Source organism: Aspergillus lucknowensis (assembly GCF_044049455.1).
Source record: "Aspergillus lucknowensis strain CBS 449.75 chromosome Unknown BJX67scaffold_60, whole genome shotgun sequence".
NCBI classification, from domain to species: domain Eukaryota; kingdom Fungi; phylum Ascomycota; class Eurotiomycetes; order Eurotiales; family Aspergillaceae; genus Aspergillus; species Aspergillus lucknowensis.
Window position 1 is genome coordinate 98,338 of NW_027263604.1, and position 13,749 is coordinate 112,086.

General features: G+C 50.5%; 7 protein-coding genes across 7 annotated transcripts; 3 read left to right on the top strand and 4 right to left on the bottom strand.

Annotated features, from left to right (window-relative positions):
- Positions 1–931: 931 nt before the first annotated feature.
- BJX67DRAFT_385223 (peroxidase/cytochrome P450 family protein) lies at positions 932–4,511 on the bottom strand (the record flags this gene model as incomplete). Its single annotated transcript, XM_071033812.1, has 7 exons — positions 932–1,261; positions 1,313–1,439; positions 1,495–3,670; positions 3,723–3,915; positions 3,973–4,021; positions 4,080–4,177; positions 4,245–4,511. The coding sequence occupies 7 exons, from the start codon at positions 4,509–4,511 to the stop codon at positions 932–934; spliced, it is 3,240 nt and encodes a 1,079-aa protein (XP_070881847.1).
- Positions 4,512–5,726: 1,215 nt separating this feature from the next.
- BJX67DRAFT_288551 (trans-2-enoyl-CoA reductase (NADPH) TSC13) lies at positions 5,727–7,233 on the top strand. Its single transcript, XM_071026764.1, has 3 exons — positions 5,727–5,945; positions 6,014–6,229; positions 6,298–7,233. Exons 1-3 carry the CDS (start codon positions 5,906–5,908, stop codon positions 6,975–6,977), a joined length of 936 nt encoding a protein of 311 aa, XP_070881848.1. The 5' UTR covers positions 5,727–5,905; the 3' UTR covers positions 6,978–7,233.
- On the bottom strand, positions 7,193–8,563 carry BJX67DRAFT_288541 (putative alpha-1,6-mannosyltransferase subunit). Its single transcript, XM_071026763.1, has 3 exons — positions 8,183–8,563; positions 7,667–8,100; positions 7,193–7,581 (listed from the first exon to the last, which is right to left on the bottom strand). Exons 1-3 carry the CDS (start codon positions 8,472–8,474, stop codon positions 7,351–7,353), a joined length of 957 nt encoding a protein of 318 aa, XP_070881849.1. The 5' UTR covers positions 8,475–8,563; the 3' UTR covers positions 7,193–7,350.
- A 214-nt stretch (positions 8,564–8,777) lies between these two features.
- Positions 8,778–9,692, bottom strand: BJX67DRAFT_288529 (mitochondrial 54S ribosomal protein bL28m). The gene has a single exon (XM_071026762.1). It carries the CDS (start codon positions 9,596–9,598, stop codon positions 8,990–8,992), a length of 609 nt encoding a protein of 202 aa, XP_070881850.1. The 5' UTR covers positions 9,599–9,692; the 3' UTR covers positions 8,778–8,989.
- Positions 9,693–9,805: 113 nt separating this feature from the next.
- rvb1 (RuvB family ATP-dependent DNA helicase pontin) lies at positions 9,806–11,790 on the top strand. Its single transcript, XM_071030272.1, has 4 exons — positions 9,806–10,075; positions 10,177–10,396; positions 10,453–11,000; positions 11,062–11,790. The coding sequence occupies exons 1-4, from the start codon at positions 9,932–9,934 to the stop codon at positions 11,521–11,523; spliced, it is 1,374 nt and encodes a 457-aa protein (XP_070881851.1). The 5' UTR covers positions 9,806–9,931; the 3' UTR covers positions 11,524–11,790.
- On the bottom strand, positions 11,791–12,514 carry BJX67DRAFT_365447 (uncharacterized protein). Its single transcript, XM_071030273.1, has one exon. It carries the CDS (start codon positions 12,416–12,418, stop codon positions 11,900–11,902), a length of 519 nt encoding a protein of 172 aa, XP_070881852.1. The 5' UTR covers positions 12,419–12,514; the 3' UTR covers positions 11,791–11,899.
- Positions 12,515–13,719, top strand: BJX67DRAFT_365449 (v-SNARE protein VTI1). Its single transcript, XM_071030274.1, has 3 exons — positions 12,515–12,919; positions 12,997–13,403; positions 13,470–13,719. Exons 1-3 carry the CDS (start codon positions 12,740–12,742, stop codon positions 13,555–13,557), a joined length of 675 nt encoding a protein of 224 aa, XP_070881853.1. The 5' UTR covers positions 12,515–12,739; the 3' UTR covers positions 13,558–13,719.
- Positions 13,720–13,749: the final 30 nt, after the last annotated feature.

Sequence of the window (13,749 nt, forward strand, 5' to 3'; positions counted from 1 at the left end):
ATGAGCTCAGTTAAGCTGCGGGTAGAAAAACAGGGAAAACGGTGCAGGTCGCAAGCCCTGGAGGAGCGCCCAGAGAGAAGCCAAAATCCTGGGGGAGAGAGTCGAGTCAGAAAAGGGGGATGTGAGGAGTTCGTAAAGCAATGAAGAGCGAGGAAGGGAGGAAACAAAGCGAGTGGCAGAGGACGAAGAGGATGGGTGGACGTCGTGGTGGTGGAGGTGGTGATGATGAAGGTCGGGAAAACCTGAAGCTCAAGGCTGTACTCCTAATACCAATTACCAGTAATCTATACCTATTGGAACCACCTGGGCCCAGGCAAGCCTTTCACCTTCCGCTTTGGAGTTGCGGCAGAGGGCGGTAACGGATGGTACTGTGCCTGACCAGGCAAGCATTTGCTCCAGGTAAGCTTGCTTCTCTCCAGGTTGTCTTCAAGATGCAACATATTTTATTTCGCCGCGAGGTACTGGAGGCCCTTCCACTTCCGACTGCGAGTAGCAGTCTTCTTTTTCTACGTGTGAGGCCCGGTTTAGTTACATTTAGATGTGGCTTCCTCTAACTGAGGCTCGTCCGTAACGTCACCTATCGCATTAACCCCTCATCTCATCCTAAACTGCTTCATGAAGAACGCCTTGGACAGACTGGCATTCTGAACTTGAGTCGAGATTTTGACGACCCCGCAATATCAATGACTCCCGACAAGCGGGGCAGGCAAGTTTAAACAGGAGAAAGCTCCATCGGACACACAAACAAATACCACAAGTCCAGACTGAGGGGCACTCACCACTGAAGCAGATGCTCCCAGAATGGTACTTGCGGCTATATCCCTACCCAGTCTACAAATCCAACTCCGATAATATGAGAAGAATCAATATATCCGAGTTACCTCATACTCCAGAGAAAGATACAAAACCTCATAGCTCAACTCTACATTTTCTAGTTTTCCTCCAAAATAGGCAGATCACCATCCCACTGGATCTTCATAGTTGTCGGGAAAGGGGAGAAGCCGCTCTGGCGTTCGTTCATGTACTTCGCGATTCCGCCGGGGCCAGAAAGTTTCTTCAATTGCCCCTGAGGTCCGGGAGCACGGCGAAGATTTTTCAGTCGTCCGACTACCCTGAGCATCGTAGTAAGTCCCGCCTTACAGAGGCCAACACCCAAGCACTCGTGGGCACCAAAACCAAAATGAGCATAAAGGCTCATATCACGGTCAAGTCTGACCTTATCTGGTTCGGGGAACGCGGATGGATCTTTGCATGCGGAAACCTAGCACACGCTCAGTGGATGACTTATAGCATTGCGAAGGGCCCAGCTTACCAAGTTGCACATAATAGTCTGGCCTGCCTTGATGGTAAGCTTTTCGCCGTTATCTTCAATTACGGTAGGTTGCGCGGCCACCCGGGGAAGAGCAACTGAAGATCGCAGCCGAGCACCCTCCATGAAGCTGCGATAATCAGCATGTGCCCGCTGTACAGAAAGCCGTCTGAAAGGATACTTACTACCGTGTGAGAAGCTCATCGGCTTCCGAGGTGTCCTCGCTGGCGAGGCGGTTAATCTCAGGAAGATGAGTGGAGCCTTCTTCAGAAAGATAATAGTCAAGGCACTGTGAGAAAAGTTGTGCTTGGTTCGCAACCATTCCACCAGCAGTAGGCAGGATATGGGTCCATACAACCTCAGCCGTGGGAAGTCCACTTGCCAAGAGACGCTGGATCATATGGATCCCATATTCGCGAAGGAGGTCGTGTCGCTGCAAGCCGTTCACGATGTTTGCGATGAAGCCAGTCCTTTCAATCAGTTCAACATTGACCATAGTTAGCTGACCCAGCTGCTGCGTTACAGCCCTGGCAGCCTGATTCAATTCGAACGACTTCGCAACATCAGCGTCGTAAAAGATAGCGGTAAAGACAAGGGCCATGATGTTGTACATCTCCAATTCCGTAAAAATTCCCCTGGGGTTTGATTCAGTCTTCAGTGGCAGGGAAAAGACACTGGAACAAAAGTGGACTTGCGCGAGATTGGCCACGTCTCGGACGATATCGACTTGATTCACACCCGCGACTTTATAAGAATTTCGGTGCAGGAGTTTCAGAGTTATTTGCGCATAGAACTTTTTGACATCTTCTTCCCACTTAACGCGATACAAAGCAGACCCCATCAACTTGCGCGATGCGGCGTTCGGTGGTCCGTCTCCAGACAGCATAAAATCCTTTCCATATAGATGATTAGCGTTTTGCATCAGGAATTCGATCTTCTTACCCCACGTCACCTTGAATGTCTCTTGGTTGTTGAGAATGGACATGCAAGTGGCATGAGAGTTGATGAAATGTGGATGAGGGATATGCTTGGGGCGGGCCCAGCTATACTTCTCTGCAATCCCAAGGTTTCGGAGTATCTTTTCATTTTCTGAGGGAATGACCAGGGGGAAATGGGCGTAAATTGAATTGCCGGAAAAGTGATTTGGGAACGCCCGGAGAACCAGCTTATAAAATACATGGCCCTGGTCAACCGAATTATTTGGTTCGATCTCGCTAAATGCCCAGTTCGTAAGGTGCTTCGGAGTGAAGTCAACGGTGTAAAAGCGATCACCCCGAACTAGGGCGACGGCATCCGAGAGAATTGCTCTCGATATGGTGTAATTGACACAGAGGCCACTTCCGGGAACGGGATCCTTCGCATCCTCCACAATGACCCCTGGGTAGATCTCCACGAGGTCCGGATGGTCATATAGTCGCTTGAGCTGTTCGGCAATATACGGATCAGAGTTGATATCTTCAAAAGACTTATGCGGAGCCAAGTTGAAGTAGCTGCGGAACTCATTAAGGGTTCCCAGGTTCCACGAACGCGCCTGCATGATACCAAGGGCCTCAATACTTTTGAAGATCGCCGGCACATGAGACGCTCCGAACGCTCCCGCACAATCTTCGACGCTTTGCTCAAAAAGTTTAACCAGATCATCATCATCGAAAGTCCCGTCAGACTTGCGCCGTAAGCCCGAAAAAGGACGTTCCAGCGGCTCTTGTGGAAGGGCAGCCTGCCACCGGCCCAACCCTTCAACGAACTCTCTTAGGGACAAGGTGCTAGGGTCTCTCCCCGGCATAATCTGACGGTGAAAATCCTCGGTCCACTGTTCGTCGCGCTTGGAAACACACGCGTGCCAACGGTATACCACGTTGAATTCAGCCGACACCTGGTTCCCGGTGGCCATTGCTGCTGCTTCGCCCAACAGGCCATCTTTCATCTCCATTCGCGGATCTAGGCTCCACACGCTGTCCGTCCGGTTGATGCTCAGAATCGTCCGAACATAATCTTTCAGAATAATGTTTGCATATAGTCCGCATGTCACCAACCGGCCAGTTTGGAAGAGATCGTTGTCGTATTTGGAATACCCTTTAACATCGGACTCGTCAGGCTTGGTAAATCGCCCGGCTTCATTGATCGATGCTAATTGATCAACCACGTGGTTATGGAAGCGATTGAACATGATTAGTAGCACGCCGACCCCAGGCGGGAACCCCAAAACTCGCTTTGTAGAGAAACAATCAGGCTTCAACTTTCCATCCTTAAACGTGCGGATAAGATTCTGCTCCTCTTGATTGTTTCCATACAAAGGAGAAAGGTCCAGATAAGATGACGTGAGAGAAGTAGAGCCATCATCAGGGTCAGTCTGAAACAGATCTAGATGGCTGTTAGCAAATCAAATCATCAACCAGTCTATAATTCGTCTTACCGTGAATAATGATGGAAGCAAGGTAGAATAGAACACTGGATATCTTATTGGGATGCTCTTTGTACTCTTTCCGTCGGAGTAGGCTATCAAAAATCACCTCCGGCTCAGGGAGCGCTGGGGATTGGACTGCCTTGGGCCGGACGGATCTTGCGTAAGGAGAGCCAGCAGCGCCTATCCGAGGCCAGAAATGATTCTATGGTTCTAGGCTTTAGCATGTAGAAGGGCGGGGGGGGGGCCATAAACTTCTTACATTCCCGGAGCCGTCAGCTTTCCGGTACTTGGAATCCGCTCCAAGATAGCTGTTACTCATTAGACATGGCTACATTGAATAGTCAACAGTAAGTGCCTAGTACGTACGAGATTGGTGGGTGCTCCAGATCATTCCATAACATGTTTAAGAAAGACTCGGTTAGCTCTGTAGCATTGCGTGACGTAGATGGCAAACCCGCAGCTAGCTAATTGTTGTTCAGCACAACGTCCACTTTCATCTCTAGGTTTTGGTTGAACGAGGTATTAACTGACCTGGATCACCCTCTCCATGATGTACTGTTTGTCATCAACAGGCTCTCCTGTAGCCGCGTTCTTGATAAGATCCGCAAGAGTGCGGATATCCTCAAGATCGACATGGCTAAGATCCCTAGCCAGGCCGGTCTTAGTGGATTCGGCGACATATGTCCCGTTACCAGTAGCCGCCGGCAAAGGCCTGAGTGATGCGGATACCGCATTTTCGATCTGCGAGATAGCGTTTCCGAGGCCGTTGAGAATAGATGAGCCCCTTTCTTCGCCCATTGTGAACTCAAAATACAGGGTAGTGAATATATAGAACAAAACAAAGGTATAAACCAAGTGGAATAGACTAACAATTAGCACGTTAGCCTATCTCCTTCCATATATATTCGAAACCAATGTAAACAGTACTTGTTCCAAGACGGTTGTACGTATTAAGTTAACAGTGTATATACTGATCGATTAGACCGAGACAATCGGACAATATTCAGGGTTGGTGTTGGGTATGGAACTAGATATCAAGGCCAAAAATGCAAGCAGTATGCAAGCACAATCATGGACTGATGATTGGGAGTGCGCGACTGCGGGATTGGGGTGGAAAACTAGGATGACAATTCTTGGAAATCCAAACTGCAACAGGCGGACCGTGGACGAGAGGCCGACTTTAAAGGAAGAGGCCTGCGTCAGAGCTGGCAAGGCATTCTCGAGCGATGGGTTGAGCCAGTGCGGCTGAAAGCTCGCAGGCCTGCCACCCACCGGTCAATAATTGACAGCAGCACTAATAAAAAGAAGAATTATGACTCGAGGAAGAAAGATAAAACAGAATGAGCGTTCGCTCTGCCCAGGCCAGGGACTCAGCCACAGTCCAGGTGGTCCAGGCGGGGAGCCATTTTGGGGGTTGGATAAGGATGCACCAATAATGCATGGATACGATCCTGTCCCAATTCTCGGCGCCGGATGTCTGATTGATGGCAATCACATGGCACTGAACGGAGAAGATGAGCCAGAAGCGCAAGCCAGGATCCAAGAAAGGCCGTGAATCGATCCGCTCTGAGTCGAACCTCATGGCCTGCCGTTTGAAGCATTCGTTGATTTGCGGCACGCTCAAGCGATCCGCAGCTCGTGCCTCCAATGGCGCCAGATGTGTGGACGAAATGAATATGTTGCAACTTCTCTTGTAAATGGGTTTCGACAAATGCATTGTCAATCTACTTATCGAGTAATAATAAATTGCAGCTTCCTTCCTCTCGCAACCTGACGGGCGGCTTGCTGGGAAAGCGAACGACGGCCAAGACAGGGCTGAACATTCGAGAGCTGAACCAGGTCCGGGAGATGTTGTTGCACATGCACGGGAATGTATCTCGAGGGCTTATCCTATTGGCAAAAATATCATAGCCGACAAAAAAAACTAATACCCGAGTGTCCCCTGGGACAGCTGATGGGCATCTCGTCAGACACGAGCGAGATGAGAGCTGTTGCTTTCACGGACACTTTGTCCGACCAAGATTAGAAACCCACACGGATGATCTACCATCACGTGATCCTAAAGCCGAGAAGCAGAACGCCTAGTGTCCTGCTGTCGGGGAAGAAACTCTTCCTGACAATTGCTCTCTGCCCAGCGGCTTGAAGCTGAAAGTAACCCATTTGCTCTTCGATTTCTGCGATTCACGGGTCCAATGGCTTCTCCGACAGTCACTGTGGTCGTCCAGACTCGCGGTAAGCTTCTCCCACATTCAATCACACCCCTGAGAGAAGTTTGGAGCTGACGTTACTGAATGGCGTAGGGAAACCCATCAAGAAACTTCCCAAGGAGGTTCAACTTTCCCTTAATGCGCCAACTCAGGATCTTTACAATCTACTTGCAGATGCATCTGGTTATTCCATCCACCGCTTGAGGATCACTAAAGCGACCGACCGGACTGTCATCCCTAATTCGCCAGAAAACACCATAGAGGGGACTGGGCTTGGCGAGATGGCCGTAGTCCATGTTAAGGATCTGGGTATGCTCTCAAGGATCCAGCTGTGCTGGTAATACCTGATGTTGACTTGCTGATATATTTGTGTCCAGGACCTCAGATTGCATGGCGCACAGTGTTCATTATCGAGTACCTCGGCCCACTTCTGATCCCGGCACTTGTCCTTTTCCCGCTACGCCCATACCTTTACTATCACTTTGATTCGATTCCAGGCCCAACCGATCTCCAACTCATTGTCTGTGGGCTCCTCACCGTCCACTTCCTGAAACGGGAATATGAAACCGTCTTCGTCCACCGTTTCAGCAATGCAACGATGCCCGCCCGCAATATTGTCAAGAACAGTGGCCATTATTGGTTACTTGCTGGCTGCAACATCGCGTACTGGGTTTTCCGACCTGATTCCGCTGCGGCGGTTCAGCAGCCCAACCCTGCCTTGCTCTACACCGGTCTTACCCTCTTTGTGTTCGGAGAAATTGCAAACTTCAACAGTCACGTTGTGCTCCGTGACCTTCGTCGTCCGGGTACGACTGAACGGGGTATCCCGTCTGGATTTGGATTCAGTGCTGTAACCTGCCCCAACTATTTCTTCGAAATTGTCTCGTGGGTTGGCGTCTATCTGGTCAGCGGCTTGAGCTGGAGTGTTCTGTTCTTCATCGTTGTTGCCTCAGCGCAAATGGCTCTCTGGGCACAAAAGAAGGAGCGGCGTTATCGCAAGGAGTTTGGCGATAAGTACAAGCGCAAGAGGTTTGTCATACTGCCCGGCTTAATCTAGATGTAGAGGTGTCATAAACTCTGAGACTTAGCCTTCCATGCTGGCATCCACGACTCTGGCAAGTGAAAAAACAAGTCCCACAGGAGCTGGAGATATTCTCCGATGAGAATCCTGAAATATCTCGCACGCCAGGGACTGATTTAGCTGCGCTTATTGTAAGAAGTACTTCGGGAGGATGTGCTGTAAAAATGCAAATCGCTGATAGATATTATGGGTATGGATAGCATGAGCCGATTTGAAGCGCTTTGTATGAATGAGAAATCCTACCGACACCCAACACCAATTATACAGACCAAGTAACAGGAACGTTCACACGTTATTTGGCGGTTGGCACCAGAGTACATGCCAGCACCCTCTAGGTATTTACGCCCATTCATTCGAATTTCAACTTCTTTGCCCACAGGCTGTAATAAGGGTCGAGTTCCCTTTCACAGTTCCGCTCCGGATCAGTGTCACATCCAAAAAATCGGATGACCAAATCACCATCCTTGTAAGTACCGTCGACCCCAGCGCTAGGTGAATCCTTGCTGTAGGCGTTGATGACCCGCTGGGGAATCAAGGCTAATCGGGCCAGAGCCGTAGGGTGCCATTGAACGACATGTTCCTGGGACAGTTAATTGATAGCCGCATCGCTGGGGAGGGTGTCTCAAGGACGAGATATTCAGGGAGGAGGCTGCAGAGTTACGCACCAATGTGTGGGTTTCCGCCTTTGCAAAGTTATAGCTGCGATACAGTGGGTCGAACCAGGTGTCGAGGAAGAAGCGGGCAAAGTCGCCTTGTCGGAGCACGAAACTCCCAGTGCTCAAGTCCTCTGCATCTGTGGTGATCATGAGGTCAATATCGTCAGAGCGGAGGTGGGAGAATGTCTTGATGATGCTATCAGGGGGTACAATGGGGACATCCCTGCGCATGAGGGCTTCGAGTCGATGCTTGTTGAGAAGGTGCGCGTCGAGGGTTTTACTTGGGTCCATAAAGAGAGCATGTGCATCAAGATGGAAGAAGTAAGTCGATGAAGGGTGTTTTGCCATTGCATGTCGGAGTACGGGAACGATACCCCAGCTTCGCGGGGCATACCCAATGTAGGAGTCGTAGTCGGATAAATTGGCGAAGAAATTAGTGTAGCCTGCGCGACAGAAAAGATTCGTCCGTTAGACCGTTCGGAAGCAGCATTATTACACTGGGTGTGAAGTGTCTGTCCCACATACCGTGCCGCTGAGCGTAGTGCTCCCTGTTCTTGATGATCTTCTGGAGATAGTGGTCGCCGTACAGTGTATGGTCAAGGACAGTCACAATAACGAGGCCTGGAGTCCCTCTGGCGGCCGCCGCAGTCTCTGTGCTGGAGTAAAAGAGCTGCGACAAGAGGAGAAAGAGGGTGAAGAGGGCGATGCTTAGGGTGGTGATCGTTTTGAGCTGTTTGCGACGCTGGAAGGTGAGGGACGAGGAGCGAGTGGACGGAGGAGCGACAGGGCCCTTCCGAGGAGGGACGGCGAATTGCATATTGATCGAGACATCAATGGGTTATCGCATATCCCAGTCAGTCCTCGAAGGGTCCCTGGAGAATTGGGTCCGTGGGAAATTGGGAGGTTAAGCTGAAACGATGGGGGTGTCCATCCTTCACTCGCGGGAGCTGCTAAGTCCAAAGGCGGGCGACGACTGGACCGTGAGGTGATGCCGGATGCGGGAACCGACTGTGAGATGGATCATCATTGGGCCGAGCATTGGGAATTCGCCAACACCTGGGAGAGTCATCGAACTTCAAGCCACTGATTTAATGGATTCGGGAAAACAGAGTAATATTGAGAAACAAACGGAGAGCAACATCCTGGAAAGTATAAATACACGGAAGAAAATGTAGCGAGAATTCATGCAAAACCCCTCAGTGGCATCTACCTAGCAGTACCAGTCCCAAGAATTCGAGGTTAATGTTCAGCAATCATCATACCGAGAGAGTCACTCAACCGATTACCACGTGTGCAACACTATTGTGGCATGTTGATGGCTAGTTGTCTTGCTCAGTAGTTTTTCTCGTTGTAGGTCGGCTTCGTCAGTTCCCGAATGTTGGTGTAGTCAACCGCTTGCGCCCCGAGTTCATCCTTCCGTTGCAGCCATTCCTCAAAAGAGGAAGGCCGAGGAAGTCCCCGGGCTATTCGTTTCCTTCGAAGGCTTGCTTGCACCTTTTCTGTTTGCATCACTTGCCATCGAAGATTCCATCCGAAAAGTCCCAATTCCTTTACTCGTGCCCGACTTCGCCCCAACAAGTATGGATCTAGGCCTCCCACCTTCCGGATCGTCCGTAGAGCTCTTCGTGTGACCTTTATGGAAAGAAATTTCTCAAGCGAATTGCTCCAGAGCTTCTTTCGCCGGACGTTGGGCTTCCAGCATCGTCTCGTTTTGCCTTCATTGCGCCCTTGGGATATCTTATTTCCGAATTGGATCGTTGCACCTCCATAAAGACCTGTGTTGGATTGCCGGTACGTGTAATTGGGGCCATACGGATACGGGGGTATGTGGTCCGGTAATGGTTTAATCTTCTGAGTCGGCAGTGTTGTGGAAAATGATCGTTTTGAGGCTGTTAGGGACAGGCTTCGGAAAGCCGAGGAGAGAGTGAAAGAACGGAACATGGTGGGAAAAGCTGGCGGGCCTGGCAGCCGCTTAAGTTAAGGCCTGGCGATACTGGTTCCTGGAAAACGGAGCAAAGTGCAAAGCAATTGAAGAGTTCCAAAACATTGTCTGAGATGTCGTGGCTAGTGTGTGTTTGTCTCACCGCCCTGGCAGAATAATGAACGGATTTCCGCAGCACCAGAGCTGCCAGTACCCACCCCGTCGACCTTCTCATTCTCAACAAATCCTATTCCTCTGCTTGACCACCCGGACGAACTATCTACCCATCTAATTGATCTTATATCCATCACGCTTCGTAAATTTACCAAGCCGGGTCGCAACCCCTCTTCACCATGGTTCAGATCAGTGAAGTGAAAGGCAATTCGCGCGAGAACAGAACAGCTGCCCACACACATATCAAGGGTCTCGGGTTACGTCCAGATGGCACCTCGGAAGTTTCCAGTGATGGCTGGGTTGGTCAGGCGGCTGCTCGAGAGGTGCGCGCTTCTTGAAACCTTCTACCTGATGCTTTTCTCTGTCTTTCATTTTCGAGTGAGAGGGCAAAGGCACGGATTAACTAACGCAACCTCGCGACCAGGCATGCGGTGTTGTGGTGGATCTAATCAAAGCGAAGAAAATGGCGGGGCGGGCTGTTCTTCTTGCTGGTGGCCCGGGAACCGGAAAGACAGCTCTGGCCCTCTCTGTGTCTCAAGAGTTAGGAACAAAGGTTCCATTCTGCCCGATCGTGGGCAGTGAGATCTATTCCGCGGAAGTCAAGAAAACCGAAGCCCTCATGGAAAACTTCAGAAGAGCGATTGGTATGAAGCGCTTGGCTCCGCGTTAAGGAGCTCAGACGACTAACATAGCCGTCCAGGTCTTCGTGTCCGGGAAACGAAGGAGGTGTACGAAGGGGAAGTCACTGAGCTTACACCCCAGGAAGCCGAGAACCCCCTTGGAGGCTACGGGCGTACGATCAGTCATTTAATTATTGGGCTGAAGTCCGCCAAGGGAACCAAGAAGTTGCGCTTGGATCCTAGTATCTACGAAGCCATTCAAAAGGAGCGCGTTACGGTCGGTGATGTCATATACATTGAAGCAAATACCGGCGCCTGCAAGCGAGTAGGGCGGTCGGACGCCTACGCTACCGAGTTCGACCTTGAGGCTGAAGAGTACGTCCCAGTCCCGAAGGGCGAGGTCCATAAGAAGAAGGAAATTGTTCAGGATGTGACACTACATGACTTGGACATTGCCAATGCCCGGCCACAGGGTGGTCAGGACGTTATGAGCATGATGGGACAGCTCATGAAGCCGAAGAAGACGGAGATCACAGATAAGCTCCGACAGGAGATCAACAAAGTAGTGAATCGCTACATTGATCAAGGCGTCGCAGAGCTAGTTCCTGGCGTCCTCTTCATAGATGAGGTCCGTCTAATCCCTTACTTCCCTACTGACTCCACTTTCCCGCTGACACAGTTGGCTGTAGGTCCATATGCTTGATATCGAATGCTTCACATATCTCAACCGTGCTCTTGAATCTTCAATATCGCCAATCGTCATCCTCGCCTCAAATCGTGGCCACACCGTCATTCGCGGTACAGACGATATTACCGCAGCCCACGGTATTCCGCCGGATCTCCTTGCTCGCCTCCTCATCATCCCCACCCACCCCTATTCTCCCGACGAGATCAAGACCATTATTCGCCTCCGTGCCAGGACAGAAGGCCTTAATATCACTGACCCCGCACTCGACAAGGTCGCAGAGCACGGCAGCAAAGTCAGTCTACGGTATGCCCTGCAATTGCTAACGCCCGCCAGCATCCTGGCGCGGGTTAACGGGCGGCCGGGCGGAATCGAGGAAGCAGACGTGGCAGAATGCGAGGACCTTTTTCTCGACGCCAAGAGGAGTGCTGCGATTGTGAGCCAGGACAGCGAGAAGTTTCTCTAGATCTGATTGATTTGCAATTCATTCATCTTGATCGGCGTGACTGGAAGTGCCCTTGCAGCATAAAAACAATCATGGTCGGTGTTTCACGCGAATCCAGCAATCAAAGCGAAGGAGGGAGGGAACTAAATACTATGTATAACTACCATGATTTGGGGATTGGTTGGGTTTCATGTACTTGAGGGGCGAAATCTCGGCTTTGTCTTTCAATCGAAATTAGGTTAACGCCTACTAGGTAACGATTTAGCCATAATTCCGTACATCCACTGCATGGGACGAGAAAATCTTGTAGAATCCGTCTAAACTTGTTCAGGACGCTGATGGTCAACATATCCGAGAGAGCTGAAGGCGTTCTGTCCTTCAGCCCAGGAGTGTGAACTCAGGGCAGTAGTAACAAAAGGATCTCCAATGCAATGACTCGAAAGTCGTCCACTTCAATCGGAGTCCTGTCGTTCTCCGCACCCAGAGGGCATTGGTTGGAAGAGTCCAGCTGAGATATTATCAACGAGATAGAAAGAAAATAAAGCGCGAGAACAATGCAGCAGACAGGGCAAACCCTGACGACAAGACTCTGCAGCAGATATGCACCGTAGAAGAGGATGACCGTATCAGATGACGAGCATCCGGGTCCAAAGAACGGGTCTCCCTGACAGTCCCCGCAGGTCCGCCCTTTTGAGAAGGTCGGGGTGCGTGGAGAAATGTGTCTGAGGCAGCTTTGGCAGATACAGCGGATAAAAAGGTTAGTGTGATACTCACAGAGGCAGTTGGACCTGGCTCTGGCTGTGCTCACATAAATCACCGACAACCCCACGCCAAAAAAGATATGAATGGGTGGAGAGAATCCGGCAACCTCATCAACCACCAGTGGACAAGAATACTCTGGAGTACGTTTGAGCATGGCGCCGGGATGATGCTTCAGGTCTCAGCGATCACGTGGTCGTGACTTGCCATCGATCCGGGAGGTGAATCGGAGGCGGTCATGATTCAACCATCATCATCACTTGTTCTCATCTGAATCGCTTCTATCGTTCATCCCCCTCCCTGTGCTAGTACTGTGCGTTTGTTTACCCTTAAGCTGTCCATTCCTCCACTAGCCCGGTCTCATCAGTGCGAGTTCCCAACTCTGGCCCGCCCTCCAACTCGAGGCCAATTCGGTCCCTTCAGCAAGAACCCTCGGATCTTCCCGTAATAAGGGTTCTACCGAGCATTCGGTATCACAATGTCGAACCCTCTAGACACCGATGCCGGCTCTGAAATGTTCAGTAGCTATGAGACGGAGCTGAACCTCGTCCAAGCCGATCTCAACCAGAAGCTCGACCAGATTGCCGAACTTAGCGGGGAGCAACGGAACTCAGCTATCAGGCAGGCTCAGCGGGCTCTTGAAGAAGCAACAGAGTTGGTGCGTCCGCTTACTTGCCTCTACCAAACTCCAAAGTCATACACACCAAGCTTGCATGTGCCCTAACTTCCCAGCAGTTGGATCAAATGCGTCTTCAGAAGCAGAATATCCCTGTCGCAGCCCGATCAAAGATCAATATTCGTTTTCGCAATTATTCGAGCGACATTGACGAGGCACAACGGAAGCTCAGGTCGCTTTCCGATGACCGAAAGGCGCTGTTTGGTGACCGTTACACCGACGATCCACAGGATGAACACCTAGAGCAGAGACAGCAACTTCTATCCGGGACAGGTCGTTTAGAGCGGAGCTCAGCCCGTCTCCAGGAAAGTCAACGAATCGCACTCGAAACTGAAGATATTGGCCGCAACACGTTGGCCGATTTACAGGTGCAGAGGGAGACTCTCCAGCATACCCATGGGAGACTACAGGAGAGCGAAGGATATGTAGACACGAGCATAAAGACTCTGAGGAGTATGGCCCGTAGGTATTGTCACCCGTCCCACCATGATCCCGTCATTCTCGCGCTTGATATCTAACCTCTTTCTGATAGGATGGCTACGAATCGGTTAATCACGATTGCGATTATTACCGTTTTGATTCTATTAATTTTTGCCGTTATCTACAGCAAGTTCAGTTGAGCACTCTATTCAAGCCGGCGTTGAATTCCGTCCATCCATCATGTCGATCTTAGACTTTTTGTCTAGTTACGACAGCTGCAGAACGTTGTATGATAGTATTCTTCAGCCTTTCATGATTACTATATATAGCTACACTAATTCTCAAGATCCCGTCATATTGACCGTTGATTTCATGTTCTCAAACCGCCAACC

Coding starts and splice junctions, on each gene's coding strand:
- BJX67DRAFT_288529 (XM_071026762.1), bottom strand. CDS start 9,598: ATGTTCCGTTCTTTCACTCTCTCCTCGGCTTTCCGAAGCCTGTCCCTA.
- BJX67DRAFT_365449 (XM_071030274.1), top strand. CDS start 12,740: ATGTCGAACCCTCTAGACACCGATGCCGGCTCTGAAATGTTCAGTAGC. Junction 12,920..12,996: donor TTGAAGAAGCAACAGAGTTG/GTGCGTCCGCTT, acceptor ACTTCCCAGCAG/TTGGATCAAATGCGTCTTCA. Junction 13,404..13,469: donor CTGAGGAGTATGGCCCGTAG/GTATTGTCACCC, acceptor TCTTTCTGATAG/GATGGCTACGAATCGGTTAA.
- BJX67DRAFT_288541 (XM_071026763.1), bottom strand. CDS start 8,474: ATGCAATTCGCCGTCCCTCCTCGGAAGGGCCCTGTCGCTCCTCCGTCC. Junction 8,101..8,182: donor GCACTACGCTCAGCGGCACG/GTATGTGGGACA, acceptor TCTGTCGCGCAG/GCTACACTAATTTCTTCGCC. Junction 7,582..7,666: donor AGGCGGAAACCCACACATTG/GTGCGTAACTCT, acceptor TAACTGTCCCAG/GAACATGTCGTTCAATGGCA.
- rvb1 (XM_071030272.1), top strand. CDS start 9,932: ATGGTTCAGATCAGTGAAGTGAAAGGCAATTCGCGCGAGAACAGAACA. Junction 10,076..10,176: donor GTCAGGCGGCTGCTCGAGAG/GTGCGCGCTTCT, acceptor CCTCGCGACCAG/GCATGCGGTGTTGTGGTGGA. Junction 10,397..10,452: donor AAACTTCAGAAGAGCGATTG/GTATGAAGCGCT, acceptor ATAGCCGTCCAG/GTCTTCGTGTCCGGGAAACG.
- BJX67DRAFT_365447 (XM_071030273.1), bottom strand. CDS start 12,418: ATGCTCAAACGTACTCCAGAGTATTCTTGTCCACTGGTGGTTGATGAG.
- BJX67DRAFT_288551 (XM_071026764.1), top strand. CDS start 5,906: ATGGCTTCTCCGACAGTCACTGTGGTCGTCCAGACTCGCG. Junction 5,946..6,013: donor TGTGGTCGTCCAGACTCGCG/GTAAGCTTCTCC, acceptor TGAATGGCGTAG/GGAAACCCATCAAGAAACTT. Junction 6,230..6,297: donor AGTCCATGTTAAGGATCTGG/GTATGCTCTCAA, acceptor ATTTGTGTCCAG/GACCTCAGATTGCATGGCGC.